The sequence below is a fragment of the Botryllus schlosseri genome, chromosome 9 (genome assembly GCF_051294905.1).
Source record: "Botryllus schlosseri isolate E-star chromosome 9, Bs_hap1, whole genome shotgun sequence".
NCBI lineage: Eukaryota > Metazoa > Chordata > Ascidiacea > Stolidobranchia > Styelidae > Botryllus > Botryllus schlosseri.
In genome coordinates this window covers 25,392,214-25,412,251 of record NC_137244.1, presented here as the reverse complement: position 1 = coordinate 25,412,251, position 20,038 = coordinate 25,392,214, and the positions used below count along the sequence as shown (strand labels likewise).

General features: G+C 39.6%; 1 protein-coding gene across 1 annotated transcript in view; it reads right to left on the bottom strand.

Moving 5' to 3' along the window:
* LOC145447088 (uncharacterized) overlaps positions 1–18,287 on the bottom strand; it is a 48,280-nt gene extending 29,993 nt beyond the window's left edge. The window contains exons 1-6 of the mRNA XM_080325510.1: positions 16,740–18,287; positions 13,388–13,538; positions 13,200–13,333; positions 12,507–12,586; positions 12,365–12,433; positions 5,558–5,626 (exon numbers count right to left, since the gene is read on the bottom strand). Coding sequence (XP_080181636.1) covers positions 5,558–5,626; positions 12,365–12,433; positions 12,507–12,586; positions 13,200–13,333; positions 13,388–13,538; positions 16,740–17,223 — 987 coding nt within the window. The 5' untranslated portion in view covers positions 17,224–18,287. The remainder of the gene's footprint in view (positions 1–5,557; positions 5,627–12,364; positions 12,434–12,506; positions 12,587–13,199; positions 13,334–13,387; positions 13,539–16,739) is intronic.
* Positions 18,288–20,038: the final 1,751 nt, after the last annotated feature.

Below are 20,038 nucleotides of genomic sequence, written 5' to 3'. Positions count from 1 at the left end.
ATGATTGATGATATCGAGCCCAGTGTTTTGATACCATCGCATGTACCCTACATTTGTTGCCAAATTCCGCGTGTCTGATATCACAGGGGTTGCGATTTTCGCGGGGTATGGCAATGAAAGAATGCCACCTTGAACGAGGCTAAGTATTAGTTTTGAAAGAATGGGGAAACAGGTGAAATAACATTGATAAGAACAAAGCTTGTACAATGGGGTATAGAACAAAAATGTCAATGTATTACAATTCTCCTGCTATGCAACAACTTAGTTACAAGAGGCAGCAGGTAAAAGCCTACGCCTTACCATGCTCGACCGCCCTGGAATACAACGAAAATTGATCAGATTAAACACAGCGATAACCGCACGAACCACCTGCGCGGCGCCTTTTGGTAAGACAACATCGAATTTCAGCACTCGACAAAGTCTTTGTTACGAACACAAAAAGTCCGCGATTTGTTATATTTTCCTATCCCCAAAATACGAGGTTGCTATGACAGCGCGGTGATGTATCTTCTCGCTGCAAATTAGCCACCCGCGTCGAAGTTTTCCGAGGTAGAACGCAGTTGCATACTAAGTTATACATACGGATGACAAGACAATTTGCTTGCCAGTAATGGATTTCACAAATAGCATTTCATTCTATTTTAAACACTTTTGCTAATGTAATCATGTTATATTATGAGGAAAAAAGTTTCGCAAACACAGTGTATCATCGTGAATTGTCGATATTTTCATCGTAACGATGTACAGGGCCCGGAATTGACAAATTTTCAGCGTTTACAAATTGAATAACAACTCGAATAATAGCTACAGTTTGTTCAAGATTGGATTAGAATTAGAATTACTGGTTCGATGCACATAGCGTCAGAAAAGTTCCACACGGACGCCTGACACACAACGGAGATCGATAAGTTGTGACTTTTTAAAGCGCATCGCGCGAATTAACATATTATTTCACGGCGAAGACAGACGCTAAATGCAGCATTTGTTTTTCACGACACCCTTTGTACATCTGAATAATATTTGATTTTATAATTCACCAGCGAAACCGTGGCGTGTAACGCACAATAACCATGCAAAACGATGTTACATTTCCAGCAGTCATGATATCGAACGACGCATGTCATAGAAACGAAACCAGATCAAGCAAAACGAACAAAGCGCTGTGAGAATTGACCGTTGATCTGTACACTCTGCGCAGCCCGGATGCTTGTGACTGGGCGTGCGTACGTACGAACGGTACGATACTCGCAATTCCGATTGTTATCCAGTTATGTCGTCATCATTATTATCATCATTATTGTCAACTTCATGACGTAACTTTTTAAAGAATTCCGAATTGAAAAAAAAAAATTTAAATTTTACTGTCAACCCCCATAACATTTTTAAATTGTCTAAAAGAACGATGATTAACAATTTTTGCTCGCTTCAAAGCGGTGGAAACGAAGTGATCGCCGGTGAAAATTTCGGATTCGCAAAATTAGTCTGGAAATTAGTCCCAGAATTACAAATGAAAACTCAAATACGGTAACTTCGCTTCTACGGTTTGGAATCGCGTAAAAATTTGTTTTGCATCGTTTTTGAAGAAGAAAAAACATATTTTTTATGACGAATTCAGAATGTTCAAACTCGGAATTTTCAAACCACTATTTCTACTTCTACTTCATTTCTAGTGGAACGCTTTCAATTTTTACGCAAAACAAAGTCTAGAATAGTTACTTGTTTACTTTCTGCGAATCGTTACTTCTACTTCGGCACAAAAGAGAATTGCTTTGGCCAGATCTGATGTCAGGAGGGTTTCGGGCGTTGTACAACATACTCGGACGCACCCCGATCGTGTCGAAACCGCCCTACATCCACGCGCGATCTGATAACTACAACGCGCGGCAAAGTTGCGGTCCGTAATCCAAAGCCAGGACAAGCTCAGCGCGCGACTTTTATAAACACGCGCGGTAAAGGAAGACAGAAATCGCCGATATGCGGAAATAAAACCGCACGCAGGCCCGAAACCCAACAAGGAGTCTTATTGTCACTTAGTATGAAGCTTACTCACAATAAACTTTTATCAGAAGTTCGGAACCCTATACCGGAGACGGACCAATGAGAAAATTAGAATTAGAATTACAGCTACACACTTCACAGCCTTTTCAAAATCGAATTACCGGTAATAATGGCTTGTACAGACCCTGTGGCATTTTTATGAAGCAGAAATTAGATTACAATTAGATCACTGGTAATTCGTTAATTATACAACTAGAATTAACTAGTTTTTCATGTTTGCTGATAAAATAAAGTCATACATGAAACACGATGGTGACTTGAATGTCGATTCATCAACAACCCGAAACTTCAAATTCCTAATCCCGAGACATGATAGTCAGTTCAGTACATAGTCACACACCTTGTACGATTCCGCAAAATCCTAACTCTTCAAATGCATGACACGCTCACCAGTGACGACATTGCGCCAAAAGCTGATGCCTACGTAATCCCGTGTAACAGATGTCTGTTTATCTGTCGATTTGAAGTTTTATCTTGACGAGCGTGACACAATAGTTTTACTACGGGCAATTTGCGTGCGTTAATAAGTCAATGGAAATGCCGGAGTTAGTAATAAGGGGTGCGCGGTTGAAAATATACGGCCTTGAGACGGAGATAAAAACGCTTACACGCTCACAGTCTAAAAATACCGCAGTAAAACAAGAGTTATGGTATTGTTTTACGTTCCGTTTGTTTTCACCGTATAAGGTTAATCGGCGCGGTTCGCGCTCAAAGCCATGACGTAATTTGGCACCAGAAACGCATCGCGCGATTGATTTTTGGAGACAAAAGCTCGGGTTTCTTGACGTGTGGAATATTTCGCGTTGAGAAATTGAAAATTCATCGGCGCGCGGCACGATTCTGTTGTTAATTTTTTGCGACCTGATCGCCGCGCCGTGTTCCAAATCACGTTTTGTGCGAAATTTTCGAGGTTCGCGTCGAAACAATACGCTTGCTCGAAGGTGGCTCAGAAAGGTGATATCTAATCTTTAGATTTATCGTTGGTTGGACGAAATCATTACACTAATTAGGTCTAATTCTAATATAATTTGAAGTTTCCTAAAATTACAACAAGAGAGCTGTATAGTGCGAAACGAAACGATTTGATGAGTAGTGAACTTGTTTTTTGTTGCATTACTGTATAAATCGGAAATAAATTCTATTTCCAAGTTTTAGTGAATTCAATAATTCCAATCCAATTTGGAAAAACTGCTGCAACGATCATGATGCTTTGATGTCATTTGAAAGAGAGCGCGAGATAGCAACAATACCAAACTGTCACGCGCTAATCAAATGACACGAACATTGAAAAATTCCCGACATTGTATGCTAAATTTCGCTTCGCAGAAAGCCGATTGTTGTGCTAAGTTCGCACATCTGGAAATAGTTTCTTCTACTTGGGTTGCTTCTTGTCGTGATTTTATGAGTAAATCGCTATCCGCAAAGCTACCAGCGTGAATGAGCGGAAATTTACTGAAAATCAATTCGACTCCTGCTGCATTACCCCCATCGAACTCGGGTTAAGAATACTTCATTACCAAATTATTCAATAAATATCTATTTCATGTTGTTATTTACCGGACTGAGGTAAATTGACAAGATAGAATATGGAGCCAAAATGCATTTAAGGGGATAGGCTACACATCGAAATAGAAAATCAGCAATACACCAATAACTTTAGACTACATACGCAATCTTTTAGAAATTTGAACACAATGCGCTTTCGTGGACATTCGAACTTTGGTGAAAATTTGGTATTTCCAGGAAAAAATTTACAGTGCAATTTTTTGGGTGCTTTTTTATCTCAAAATGTTTATTCTATGTAAAAAAAATGTTAATTCCAAAATTTGCAAATTTTTGACTTCCATGAACCTAAACGGAGGGACCACTCATAAAAAATAAATCCTTTCATCCGGTATATCATCTCAATTAACTATACGAACCAGTTAAATGTCGTCCGATCACGAAAATTTACTTTTAATAACAAAAAACTCGCCGTAAATTCCAGGAGACACTTTTTTGCTACACCGAAGCCATATAATTAAACACATGATTTTAAATCCATTGCCGAGTATAAAGCTTTTAGTGAAAAAAATGCATGATACGCGACCAATCACGCGAAACGTAACTGCCATAAGATTTCAAGAAAGAGGAGATAATTGGCAAGTTTGAAAACGCATATACCCACCCCCTTGTACGAGCCAATATCTCCCCGTGAAATCTGTGGGAAGCCATGGGAAAATACGCGTTTCATTGTCGATACACGAATCGCGTTTCAGCCTCAAAGATACGACGCGAGATCTCGCAATTAATTTGTCGCTTCGTATTGATTTCGAAACAAAATCGTTCCATATAAAATCAAGGCGGCAAAAGCCAATAACGATATACACGGATTTATGACAATGTGTAACACGTAAATGTATCTTAAGCAGCATCCGACACGCTAAACGCATTAAATATTGTGCGAAGCACTCCCTGGGCGCGTTCTGATATCCTACGCTGTGGGAAATGCGACTCTATTCGATGCATTTCGAGATAAGGCCCTCTCTGTTGCATCGTGGAGACAGATTTCAGGATATCTTGGGTATAAATCCTATAAAATCTATTTAAATCGATCTATGCGTTGCCAGTGTAATGAAGGGAGGTCATTAATCATCAAAATCTCGCAAATATCACGAAATTAAAGAATTTGGGTGTACCCGTGCTGCACTTTTCAAGTGATAAAGCCTTAAAAGTGAAAATAACGTCCGTAACTTTCCTAAATGTAAAACCTAGTCTCGATAAGGAGAAAAATACCAGCTCTATCAAGTAAAAAATATTTGAAGAAACTCTTGGATTTACAGAACTTAAAAATACAATTGAAAAACATATTCGTATTGAAATAAACCGACTATTTTCGGCTGACACTCGTCAGGGGCAATCGTCAGCAACCAGTAAAGAATTTAGTACATCAACAATCAACCGTTATCAATCGAAAACATTCGGGTTTATTACAATACAAAATTATCATTCAATTGCGTACTTAAGCGCTGAGCTCAGGTTTAAGAGAAACGACGCACACGAATTGAATAATTCGAAAATATAACATCCCGAAAAATCAGCTCTGACAATCGCCTGATTCAGGACACTACTGTATACCGATAATAAAATCAAGATATATAGTTCACCACAAAGCATTACTTCAGAACTGTTCGTAAGGTGTCTGATTTCAAAGACTACTCCAGGCCGTTTCGACACCTTCCTATCTTTTCATTGTATCGCAGTCTTGTGGTGCATTGAAATGATGAAATTCTTAATAATAAACTGATACAGCAGCGACGTGACACAGTGGATTCTGGAATGAACGAAATAGCCACAACGCATATGATGTAAAGATGTGATAAAACAAACCATGCCTCTGTTGTTGCAATGTTTTGTACAGAAACATGTGAGTAACATCCGCGTAAATTGCGATTCACGTCTTCCAGATTGCACGGGCTAATTTTCAGTTTAGCGCGGCATCTAGAAAAGGGAAGCTTACCTGAATCTGTTGCTGTAGGAGATTGATTCGGTGCTGCTGTTCCAACAGCTGCTGTTGTTGGCGTGCGATCTGAAAATTATCCGGAGTTTACACCGCGAAATTAGCACAATATTTTAGCGTATCAAATAGAACTTTCAAGTCATAATACAGTTTCATATCGCACGGTTGAAGGTGTCTACAATACTGTTTAGTGTGTACTATACTATACTGCCGTAATCACAGACCAGCTCTACTATACTGAGCCGTCATAAATATACAAAGATTAAGAAAAGCTTTAACAAGCGACCTCGTTCCAAATATGTGTAGTACATCCGTTGTCAATGCTAACCAATATATATCAATTGTAAAGCTGAGACTGTTGCAACACCTTAGAATTGGAAGGAAGTCAACACCGTTAAAGACTATTGTCGCATTGATTTCCCCAATATAATCTCAACTTCAAGTGACGGTCGCGAGTGTCTGAAAGTCATCTTAAGTGCGATCCCTTTCCTTTATCCGTGCAACGTAAACAGACGGATTTCATCGTCCATTGTTCTTACGTAAGGAGCAATTGTTCATAACAATGCATTTGAGGGTAATTTCCGCGTACCCGCATGAACTTCTTCTAATTGACCACCGCACACTTGACAGTATCGTAAAGGTAACGGATTAGTAGGATAATGATGGCGAGACCTACAGCGACCTGCACACGTTTACACCGCATGCAGCGACTACGTATCTGAACTTGAATCTGGTTTATACGATATGTTAGGATGCTTCTAAATATTCTGAATCAGATTCATACCGCATGCCGCAAAATGATTTAATATGAATTTAACTTGATCTTTGTTACACTTCCTTGTTTCCAAGTTGGAATTTCAAGTGAATATGATTATCTGGAACTCTGCATGTAAGATTGGTACATTGATAACGAGCAACCACGCGACTCTCCATAATATCGCATCGCGGACATCGAAATTTGCAAAAAATCGAACGCGGCTGACGCGAGACTAGCCCCGCCCCTTTCATGCGTGACCGTACGACGAAGACTCACGTTGTGGGATCTTTGATGCACCCGTAACACGAATACATATAGTTATGCTGATAAGGGTTTTATTGAGGAGAATAGTTCCGTCGTAAAGTTTATGTAGACCGTTTCATGTCAAAAACAAGTCAAATGTACCGAAGTCGTTTTTGCGGTGACAATGCCAGAAAATTGCGCGTTTCGAAATAACTACTTCTGCTTTATGATTGCACGCGGGTTGTACCGCTCCGTTAAGGATAACTAAAGAGACGCATAAATCATTACTTGATGGCGGTAGAAAGTTTTGAATAATTGAAAGCACAGTAGAATACAATGTGTAACGCGTTTTCAAGTTGTACGCTTTTGTTCCGAACATGTATTATTCATTATCCTCGTAAATCGGCATTGTCGCCCTTCAAACCAGCGCTTCGATGCAGCATCGTATGTCACGATCGCTTTTACGCGCAAATGATGGATGCCACAAAAGTACAAAGGGAGCCGAGATAAATTAGACGACGCGTTGGTGCTGGCAACTTTAGCTCAAGCTTGGTTTACAATGGTAGCGGAACATTTGTAACGTTCTCGCCGTCTCTACTCTGCAGCGCATGCGTCCATATCATAGACATATTTAAAGATACTCTTGAAGGTAGAGCACATAATTGAATCGTATGTTATATTAATTCTAATCTAATTTCTGGATTTCCTGAAAATGCTACAGGAGAACTATATAGTGCGAAACGAGACAAGTTCGGTGTACAGATATTTGCATAGAGACAATGAACTCTGAATTGATATGAACTGAACTTCATTGAGTTTCCAAGATTTCGCTAATTCAGTCTGCATAATTCTAATATAATATCAAAAAAATGTGCAGCTACAATTGCAATTCTAATCTAATTTGGAAAAATGTGTAGATATAACGATTACCCCTGACGAGTGTCAGCGTAAAATATTCGGGTTGATTTCAATACGAATACATTATTCAATCATAAATACACCTTACACATTCAACCTCAATATTTCACGATAAGTTTCAAAGTGTCCTAGATGCTATCACGATTTTGAGATAGGATTACTGACACACATACAGAGCATGATATTGTAACTTTCACACAAAATTGTAGGTCTTCACCATGCATACATACATGGATGCATGCATACAGAAATTGTCGCTTCATGCACGCTGCACGGACCAGTTATGTCGTCAAGATATTGGCACGAATTCAAGTCAATTTCGTTCTTTAATCAAATTAGCGCATTTGTAAATAAAATAGATATTGCGTCACACGAGTCGCGAAATAATGATACGCCGACCACGTTCGCTGTCGAGAAATAGAGGTAAAGGGAGAATAGGCATTGAAATGGGCCTAATCGCTAACGGATTCATTACGAATCTTCAGTAAAATTTCAATACCCGAACACCGAAAGGGCTCTTGGCGGTACTGAACCTCAACATACAATTGAATAGTATATTCATACTGAAAGGAACCCGTATATTTTCGTCAGCGGTGAACGTCAGCAACTAATAGAGAAGTAAAAAGAACATTGATATACGATTGTTGACAAAATATTCGGGTTTATGTCGATAGGAATGCACTATTCAATAATAACCCAAAAGCTGTAAGCTCGCGTAATAACAACACGAGATACGCCGAGGCCTGCTCTTGGTTAACTGGCCACACCACTATGGAAACGATTCAGTATAAATAAATCAAGTCAAATTTAATGGTGTTGGCATTAATACGATACTTCAATGCACAATTGAATGTTATATTCATATTGAAATAAACCCGAATATTTTCGGCTGACACTGGTCAGGGGTAATCGTCCGCAACTATACTATTCTGTGCGGTATCTACTATAAATATAAGCATCAGATTCAGGGCCTGGACAATTATATAAGTGTTACGTACGCGAATCAGGCTATGCAGTTTTGCACGGATACCAAGTTAGCAGGAAGGGGTTTATTAGTCCGAGGCCGGTAATCCGACTAAAGATGATTGTCCTAACAGTCGTCTCAATTCTCAGTAATTTTATCGTATTACCACGATTGGCGAGTTCAATGCACAGCCAGCACAATGCGCGTAACAAAACAAGCCGAAAAGCAGGTAAAAAAGAGTTCTATTGTGGAGAAAACGAAGAAGTATCTTTTGTGCGTCTCAAGACAACATTACCCAGCTAGTCGAGTCAATAACAAACAGCCTAGTACAAGGAAATGGCGAGGAAAGGGCCCAATGAGCAGGCCTTCTGAAGACGAACAATAGACGATTTAAAATTGTCTTCCCGCCTCTTATGAGGACACAAAAGAACAATCGCCACGGTATATAAGCAAGACTATCGTATTGCAACGCTACTAAAGTGCGCGCAACCAGACAGAAAACAATTACCAACACGAGACTATTTCGCAACTATACTAAACGTGTGAAGGTACAGTGCTTCTTAGGTGATACCGTTGTTGATACACAATGTTCTTTCCAATTCTCTACTTACCACTGACGATTACCCCTGACGAGTGTCAGCCAAAAATATCTCGGTTTTGTCCAATATGAAGATACGTTTCAATTGTACACTATACTTTTGTCCCTCGATTTGATGTGTCCCGTAGTCGAACTAATTCCATTATCGAATCGACAAGGAAAAAATGACTCAACAAGGAAGCAGAGATGAGAAACGCACATTTCTGTCATCGTAATTACGACATCGCCTGATGTTGGGTGATATGACGTAACAACGGCGATTTTCTACCACAAAGGCTCCTAGATAATTCAAATTAGAATTCAATTCAGTTCAAATTCAAATTCAATTGAAATTAGAATTCTAATTCAATTTCTAAAAGCTGTAAATTTTCTGGTCGGAACTCAGGGCCCTGCGTCGCTATGATGAAATCGTCGACAATTCACGACGAGACACTGTTTTTCCTCATAATAGACAGAAAAACATTATTACATTAGCAAAAGTGTTTCAAAATAGAATCGAATTCTATTCCTAATATAATATAATATAATTTGGAGAAAAACTGTGTGGTGATAATTCTATTTCTAGTATAATTTGGAAAATCTGAAAATTTCCTAGTTGCCCAATGCCCATCTCTGACCCACTACCCGATCGTGAAAACCACTAAAAATGTCGAAGACGAGGAAGAGAATAAACCAGTATACACACGACGTCAAGGCTATTTATATCGCTTCTTAGTCGGCCATTCATCACACCGAATAGTGCATAGTCCCATCAACTATCGTTTCAAAAAACATTAGGCTATTATTGTAAAGCAATAACCCTGCTGTAACGCTAATGGACGGGAGCGGGAAGTCTTAACAAAAGGAACACAATGCAAACAACGGATTTCGGCGAAAACTTTTACTGGTTTTAGGGCCGGCGAAAGCAAAACAACGCAATTTGGTCCGCAGTGGCTAAATAACCGACAGGTTTTCAAGCGAAAATCATATAATTGCGAGAACAAAAGCCATACGCGTCTTGAGTGCAACGAACTGATATCGACTGGAAGAGAGATGGCGCGCCACACGCAACGCTGCAGACAGCTGATGCATTTGTCTCGTCTGTGTACTAAACGCGATCTGACTTGTATGTAACTATGTATGTTATATGGAGACCACAATTATCAAAACATATTTGCTGCATTTGGCTCACGTAGTTATCCTACGCCGGGTTGCACTTATAACAAAGCACGTGTATTAATATCCAGTATTAAAATAAACACGAATATTTTGCCTGAAATTCGTCAGCGGTAATCGTCGGCAGGTAGCAGAGAATTGAAAAGAACTTTGTACATCAAAAATCGCCGTTTTTAATCAAAAGAGTGCTATTTTAGATGTTATTTTCGACGACAGGAGATCATGGCCGAAAAATACACGAAAAACAATGAAAATACATGATTTAAACAAGCGTTTTCTTTGAAATACCTCACACCTGTGTTATAAATTCATGTACATTTTACACACAATCTTGCTCACAGTCGAAAATACGTTCATACTGATACAAAAACCCGGATATTTTCGGCTGACACTCGTCAGGGTTTTAAGCGTCAGCAACTAGCACAGAATTGAAAAGAACCTAGTACATCAGCAATCAACAACAATAGAAGCATTCTCAAGCATTCTTATTGCTACGTGGCGAGGGTATTGTGCAGTAACGCGCAGGCTTGTCAGTAAATTAGCCACTAATTGTTGCGCGCTTTTTGCAGAGCGCGCCCGAAATATGGGTTGTATCGATTGCAAAGCGAGACCGTGGTCAATATTGTTAAAAGTATCATTGTGTTTTCTAGGCCCTCTATTTTGGTAATTGAAGTCGCCATTATTTACTCAACCCGATGAAAAGTCTTCGGTTACGTCATGCTAACAAATGCGCGAAAAAGCACTTAGCGCGTCCAAAGAATGAAATTACCTTCAAAGACGATGGCTGACTCGAAACAAAGACTTTGCCCAATGTAAACGCAACAATAGACATTATCTCTGCTAAAATCCCCTCTCGATTGTTGAGCTCTTCTAATACCGCACAATGAATAAACCTAAGTCAGCTATAGTATAATGGAATCAGCTAGAAAACAGTGCTTTCTATAAAGCAAGATTGGCCAGACATCAAAACAGCATAAACAGTTTCGGAGTAAGAATCAGAACTCGGCCATCGAAAAGAAACCGATTGTGACGCCACATTGCAAGACTTGGACTGTATTGTGATGCAACTCTGTATCCAATGGATGGTTTCTGCTCGGGCAAAACAATACGCAGAGGCTTCCGGGTTTTCATGAGATGCGCGTATCGTTTTTATTTTTTTATTTTCTTGGCTATTCGATTCTAGGTCGACTTTGAGAATCTTATTGTAGGTACAGAACTTCAATGTACGATTGAATAGTGTATTCATATTGAAATGAACCTTAATGTTTTCGGCTGACAGTCGACATGGATTATCGTCAGAAAGTGGTGGAAAATTGACGGAAACTTTTTATATAATAGATAATTCAATCGCATACTGCTGTTCCGTACCTACAATACTTTCTTATCTGCCGTTACTATGTCATAACACACTGTGACACTACCCAAAAATGTCGTTTTTATGAACACGCGTAGCCCTTTGCTGCGAAAGCAGCGTCAAAACGATAATTCTACTCGGAAAAATACAAATTTTAGTCGCAAAAAACGCAGAAACTCAGTACTGTCCCACTCAAATCGTTAAAATCAACACTCATCCATAATCGGCATTCTCACAATTAAAAATTAACTGGCCATCATTAAAATAGATAAGCCGCCATCAAAAGGAAGCTATTGTTATTTGGCTGTAATGAATCTTGTTATCAAGCGGGTGTAGCCGATATTACTTTCTCCTTTAATTCTTATCCCGTGGAAGATCGTGTTATTGCGCGCGCCCTTCCCGAAACGGATATCATCCCTAATTATGCATGCTACAGCTATACGATTAATACGAACCGGCCAGGATAAGGAGTTAGCGACAATAGACTCCTATATTCTTATCTATCTTCATAACACGTATCATTGTACAAATGTTTGGTGTCACTAAACAAACGCGCATAACTCACAAACACGTTTGAAAAGCAATTATTGTTAGGCTCATCTGCGAATTGAGTAGGCCTATTCCATAGCGAGTAAACTTAGCTATAATATCTCTCAAGTATCGAATTATAGGTAAAGAAAAGTCTGACACTGTTCACATCGACCAGAAACCCCAACTTTTCCAAATTACATTTGAATTAGAATCATAGCTACAGTTTGTTTTCAAGCTAGACCAGAATTAGAGTTATAGGTGCACAGTTTATTAAAACGGCAGCCCACCTGATCTTGTTGCTGACGGGCCAGTTCCAAGTGCTGCATCGCCGCCGGCGAGTCGGCCGGTTTGTCGTCCTGTGAACACGGGATTTTTCGGTTTAGAAATTACGAACAATATGGCGAACGCGCGCGATGACGCGTTTCTTACCTTGGACATGAGCTTTTCTTTTAGAGATTTCAGCTGATCGATCATTTCCGTGAGTTTCTTCTCCTTGTCGCTCACAGACTCTATAAAAATACCGCGTCTTTAGTTAGGTCGAAATACTCGGACGGTTGGGTCCGTTTTCAAGTCAATGAACCCCATGATTTTAAATTTTAGTTTTCAAGTTTTTGGAATTACGTCATATTTGGTGATACGATTGTTGGTATACGTTCTTTCCAATTCTCTACTGGTTTCTGAAGATTACCGCAGACGAATGTCAGCCGAAAATATTCGGGTTTATTTCAATATGAATATATATTCAACCTTAGATTTTAGATTTTGAGATTTTCAAATTTTTCGATTTTTCGATTTTGAGTTCTACTCCCAAAAACAGTCACCAAAAATTTTTAAGCAAAACCAGGCTTAAAACACTCAATTTTTCACTTAACCAGAAATAACTACTTCTACTTGTACTCGAGCATAAATATACAACACTCTTTCTACTTCTACTTGAGCACCGACGATTACTACTTCTCTGATTACGAATCTTTACAAGTGATTATGGCAATATCATATTATGAGTCGCGATTTTATTTTCAATGCAGCATTGTCGACTGTAAACAGGGCGAGGCATAGAAAATCACTCTTTGATCTCTGGGATGTCCGAACAATCACTATACAGACGGAAAGGCGGCTTACCTTTGTCGGGCGAATGTTCCCTTTGAGAGACTTCGTGATCTTGATATTTGCGCTTCCCTAAGCCTTGTCTGTCCTGGGCGTCGTGCATCGGACGAAATTCTGCAGGCTTCTCTTGCTTGCTATCAGGCGAGTTTCTGAATCAGTCGTGTTAGTTCCCGATGTCAGCAATTGCGTCTATAAAATTATACCTGTGAGCCGAGTCTTCCGCTATTGCGTGGGATTGGCCGCACGTCGCTGGATTTTCGTCCGCGGTATGTGATCCGCCACGGGGCTGCTTCTTATCCCAATCGCTAAATCCGTGGTAGCGAGACGATATCGAGGTTTGATCGTTCATGAAAACTAAACGATAATATTCAGCGATTAGATTTTGTTAATTTTCGCAAGATGGCATCAAAAAACGCTTTAACCGTGGACTCATCAGTATCACCATATTTTGATAAATAATATCGGCCGAATTCGACATATTAGTGCTATACACTGTCACTTCAGAACGGTGATAACTAGGGCAAGTTTTGGCAACTTTGCCAACTCTTTTTACAGCTTCCGGCAGCTTCCTAAATACTCAGAAGTTGTGTAGGATGGTGTCTTAAGCTGTTTGGATGATTCGTATATTGCAACTTTTCGCCATTTTTTTCATGAAACTTTTTGGAAGTTTTTTTTTTCAATATTTAATGTAACTAACTTTTTTTGGAAATATTTGGCACTATCTGTAAATGGATCGTTTGATAATTTCACTGTCGTTTAAATTTGAGGTTCTTTCTGATTGTTGACGTACATCCAGGCTAGAACGCTGAAAATTATATTTTCACTGGGTCAATTTTTCAGGTTATTGATTTTGTTGAAGTTGTCAACACTGCGTTTTGCTACAGCGCCTTGGATACGGATCGATTCGAGTGTCTCATACCCTGATAATTTCAAGGAACTTGTCCATAAATGAAACTTTTTAGTGCAACTTTCCACGGATTTGACTGCAACAAAAACTTGCCCTAGAAAACACTCTTGCAGAACTTCAAAATACAATTGAATATTGTATTCATATTCATTTCTATACCTATACCTTCATCAGTCCGTTCAATTACGTAAGTTTATGAATATTTTCATTGCAAATACCACGCAATATCCGTATCGTAATTAATATCCGAACTGCGAAGGCACTGCCCATCTATCTTTCCACGGGCGTTCACTATTGAGCTAGATTAGCGGGATTTATTCTCGGACTAGTCTATTAGGTCGGAATAAGTACGAAATCCTTTGTCCCGTGCTGGCTTGGGGATGGATTGGCGAATTTGTGCTGCACAAAATTGTAATCGGATTTGCCATATTAAAAGGGAAGTCGCGTTATACAAATCATCAAGACGGGCTCACTCGATTGTAATCTCCCTAAGCGCATCTCTATTATGGACGTGTAAATATTCATACCATGGGAACACCATAAGGTTGCGATTGGTAAAACGACAAAAAGTCAAAACCGATACGCGCACGGATTTGCACCTCGGGATTTCGAGACAATGGTCGCCATGTCGGAGTATACTTTAAAACGCGGTATTGATATCATGCATACCGGCACATGCTCGCATAATATTTCCACGGTACACAAATCACAGCTGGAACGCCATATTCAAAAAATATCTTGAAAATACTTATCGATACTTTTCACGTAATTACGTTCAACCAAACTGTCGAATTCGTCAGATATCTTTTGGATTCATGCCCCCGTTGCGTAAGTACCCCCCTCTTTTCGGATATTTCCTCATTAAAAAAGTTTAGTTCTATAATTTAGGATACAACTGCTATCGTTCATCACAACGACCATAGCAAGAATACATGCATATAATATTATATAGACTTTTTAGCGCGTCTTATCGAGAGTTATCAGCACACACTTGATAATTTATCTTCACACATCTCATCGGTCGCAAGGAGTTCAATGTGCGTATATCTACCATAGTGGATTATTCCGTACGGTTCTAAGACAATGGTTTTTGCATGCTGTTTGTTTTAGTCGCTTTCAGACATAATTTTAGCTGTTCAAGATAGAGCAAGACTTGATATGGTTCGTATTTTCCGAAGGAATCGGGGAAGAGGTAGCATTTTATGAGTGCATTAGTCGAGTGAAGTCCCTTGGCTTTTGGTGTACTTGGCGCTATGCAATCTCTTAACAATATCAACTGTGCGGCATGTGACCAAGGCAATCAAGATTTGGTATCGATCTTACCCTACGACAGTCAACAATTTGGGATTCGTTTGCTTTTATTGAGTTAGTAGGACAATACATGTACTTTCTTTCCGATTGACCTAATGCGCTCGTTGGGGCGTATTTACACTGTCGCAGGAGTGCACCGTACTCGGATCTCGCTTATGAAACGTGTATTTTCGGTCTACGGATTTCAGAACATGTTAATAGCAGTGATATTATCCACTAATCTAGGCATTGTAGCTAAACGGCAGTTTTACCATAACTTCATAGCTTATACATACACACTGACCAGGATAAAGCCTGTCAAGTAATAATTAAAGTCAACAATCTATAAGGTCGGCGACCGGTCGTGGATATCAGGAAAATGTAGAATAGTATACTGACCCAAATTAAGATACGGAGATGTGGGCCAAAACTGACTCGGTCAAGGAAACGCGACAGATAGAAACAATTTCGACCCCTCTCGACTGCGAGAGCGCGAGTTTATGACGGCGTACACCGCGCGATCGAAATATTACAATACCTCGACAATTGCTTTGTAATCCCACGAGACAATCGACACTCAAACAAATGAATTGAACTTCGCTACAGTTCGCGGATATCCACAATGCGCTCGATTTTTAATTGTAGCCGATTGATCGATGCATCATAAAACACTTTCGAGTTATACTATATATATACGGCAGTCGCTGATGAAGCTTTTACCGAAATTGAGTACGATAGTACATTCGTATCGAAAGAAACCCCAATATTTTCGGCTCACACTCGTCAAGGGTAATCGTAAGCCTAACATATTCGGGTTCATTTCAATGTGAATGTACTATTCAGATATACAAATGAAATTCTCCCAGTCTCTCAATTAAGATCAATATCCAGCTCACGAAAATACACGATGGTGGAGATTGCCATAATTTGTGTTCAACTATTAAGCATTTCAGTATAAATACGCAATTCTAGTAGCCCCTGCCCTAACATCAATACCCAGTACGCAAAAATACACGAAGTCTTGGCGAAGATAGTCAGAATTCGTGTTAACTATGAAGCATTTCAGGAATTGTTAGTATACGCTGAATACATGTCGGTAACTTGATTGCATAACACTATTTCAGTCAATTGAGTTAACGGATTCCAAATCATTTTAACCCATTGCAAGCCTCCAATACTAAGCTATTAGTGAATGTTCTTGTCAACAACAACGTTTCAAGTTTTGAAAAACACCGATTTTATATACTACACAAACAGCATTTGAGAAGTTTCGGGCTAATTATTATTGCATTCAATCTCTGCGTAACACTTTAAATAATCACCAAACGATTTGACATGATTATCGACAAAACGCGTACCTTCATTTTCCTCCGCCTCAGCGCCCGCTTCGAAGTTATCGGAAGTAAAATTGAATCCATTTCGATTCTGTTTCGGAGTATGCTTCCGTTTCTTCCTAGATGGTTGGCCATCTTCGCTTTTCACAATGATTGATTCCGTGCTTACACCATTACCGGCGTGTTCATCATCACTACAGGCCTGGTGTTTATTGTCTTGCAGCAATCTGCCTACGTGAAACGGCCCTTGGTGTGTGTCAAAGTGATACGGGCTTTGGGGAATCTTTTGGTCAGGGTTGAAGATATTAGACTGGCCTTGGTAGTCTTGTTTCTCCGCCGTTTCTGGAGAAACCGACTTCGGGGGCTCGTCTTGAATGGCAGCTCTTGAAAACTGCATGTCTGGGCTTGCAGGGGGTGGCGAATCCATTGATGATGTTGACGATGTGGTAGCTTTTGTTAAATTCGATGTCGGTGATTTTACAAGGTGGCGGCCGCCAACAGCTAGCATGTTGTTCTATGCAGTGTAATCCTCGGTGAAAATTGTCCGTTGTCGCCGTCACGTAAAGTCTTAAATGCCGGCGAGTAATCCTCGTAAAGTCGGTATAGCGTCTGATAAATTCACTATACTAAAAGTAACGGAACTTATATTGTTCCAGAGCTATGAATGCTGCAAATATCATAGCAGGACACGATATATTATTACACTTGGTACGAAAAATCTTGCATAAGCGAACAGAAACGGATAACTTACAACTGGATAACTGCCAAATGCGAACAGGTGAACTGGGGATCAACAACTCCTTAGCGCATGTATTGAACCGAACCAGCCAGTACGTATTGCATTGTTTCCGACTATCGTTAAAAGATATATCGAAATGGTCGCGTGAAGCCGAGAGAAATCGGTGGTGGTCTACCTTTTTCAGATGATTTCAAAGGGAAAAAGTGGTGCAGCGGGGATAAAACTTTCCCGAGCGCCCGCTCGTCCATTAGTGGTGCGCTGTAAGGGGCTGACGTAGCAACACGAACAGGTAATTGTCACGTACTCGATGCGCATGCAAGGTACAATTATCAAATATGCAAAATTCTTAATGCATCGTAAGCCCATTACGTATTGATCACAAATGAAATTGACATTGGCGATACAAGGGGAGAAGGTGTCTATTTCGTTTCAATGCAATGTTAATTTGATACGCACGCCGTCGACAACAAGCTCTGCCTCGTAATTTAGCTTTTAAAGCCATTCCGCATCCAACAATCATTCTAATATCCTACACAAATGATAAAGGCATGATAGGACTATGAGCTTTATGTTCACCGAAACACTAACATTACCGACAAGATTCGTATGCATTTGCGCTACTCCTTATCGGCATCATTCAGTGAACAAAGTTCGCGCGTGTCTCTTTTCGCCGTAATGACATTTCTCTCATAATATACGCTTCTGCGTTTTGTCCAGTCTAAACTGTGAGCGTTTACCGCCAACTAGTGACGTAGACACTCTTTTAGAGGCAGTACATTGAACGATGTACCACCTGAAAATAGTACATTGAAAGCTCTCTCATTCGAAATTTCATGCTGGTGCCGTCATATTTATGATACGATTGTTGATATACAATGTTCTTTCCGATTCTCTACTAGTTGCTGACGATTACCACTGACGAGTGTCAGCCGAAAATATTCGGGTTTATTTCAATATGAATATACTGCTCAATTGTATATTGAAGTTCTGTACCTCCAAGAAGCTCTTCGATTGTTGATATACAATAGCATTTCCTATTCTCTGCTAGTTGCTGACGATAACCCCTGACGAGTGGCAGCAGAAAATATTTGGGTTCTTTTCAATATGAATTTACTATTCAATTGTATACTCTTTAAGGTGCAGAACTTCATCATACACTGGAATTATATATTCATATCGAAATAAACCCGAATATTTTCGGGTGACACTTGTCAGGCGTAATCGTCGCCAGCTAGTAGAGAATTGGAAAGAATCAACAATCGTATTTATTGGTGTGAGTATTGAAGGAGTGGCGTCTCCACCTGGGCTGCGAGGTGTTTGAAATCAGGCTGATATGACGTCGTGATCATCATGATTTTATTCATAAATTTATCAAATCATTACGTCACACGATTGCGAGATAATGAAAAGATAGGAGGGTGCTGGAACGGCTTGGAATAGTCTTTTAATCATTGTGTTCTTTTACTTTTCGTTCAGCGTACATACCTCTTACGGCGACAAAAAAAAAGCCCCCAAAAAAGACCCGAAGAAAGAAAGCACTCACAAGGAATGGAAAGAACTAGTAGAAAGGGCCGCGGCTTCAAAAAAGATCAACATCGAAAAAGAACTGTGACATCGGGCACTCTAGGCCAAGGTGGATGTTTGAGTAAAGGATCGCTACTGATGCGTGTCGTTCGACATTATCCTATCTGTTCGTTACATTGCATTGTGTCTTATCGCATTGTACATTGTATGTGTAGCTTGTTCGGATGAAAATTATAACCCAATGGATTGACCTCCTCTTTGCATCACCTAAGCCCGGGGGTGCGTGTCTGATTTCAAAGACTGTAGTGTATATTAGGGCTCTTCAAAAATGACTTTTTTTTCTCAAATCGTACTGGCTACTTGATAAAATTGTTAGTTACCTAATTTTAGCCTATACACAAAATTTGGTTCGATTCCAGCCAGTAACCGCTTTGCTAGAGGAGAAGAAAGTTTCTATCTATTATATAAAAGTAAATAAATAAAAATTTGAAAATTTTCTGTTCACCCCATGAAAGTGTTAGGCTGTCTATAGAAACGATGCTCACCAAATTTGGTTCAATTCCAACCAGTGGATGCGGGGTTATTGCCGTCGAAAAATTTTGATTTGAATAAAATAGTATTTACGGTGAGCACAACTATAATAAATAAATAAAGAATCGGTCACCGTAAATACTATCTTCCTACCTTTTCAATGTATCGCAGTCTTGTGGTGTTTTGAATTGGTGAAAATTCTTAATAGACTGAGCTGAACAGTCGATTCGATATGCGTGCAAAATTACCGGCATTCACACAAATCCTAATACCACTGATTATTACAATTTAAAGGAATGCTAATTGCTGACACGTTCACGAGTAGTTTTAATTTACTATATAATATGAGAAACTATGCAACCGACAAAGAAAAATCTAAGAAAGCACATAATGTATGTACGTTACGCATAGATGGGGGTCGATTCTTGGCGACTGGGGTCTTTTGCACTACCGTGTGTCATTAATTGGTTCGTTTATTTAGCAATTTTTATCAGCTCCATACACCACAAAATTCCGATACAATGAAAAG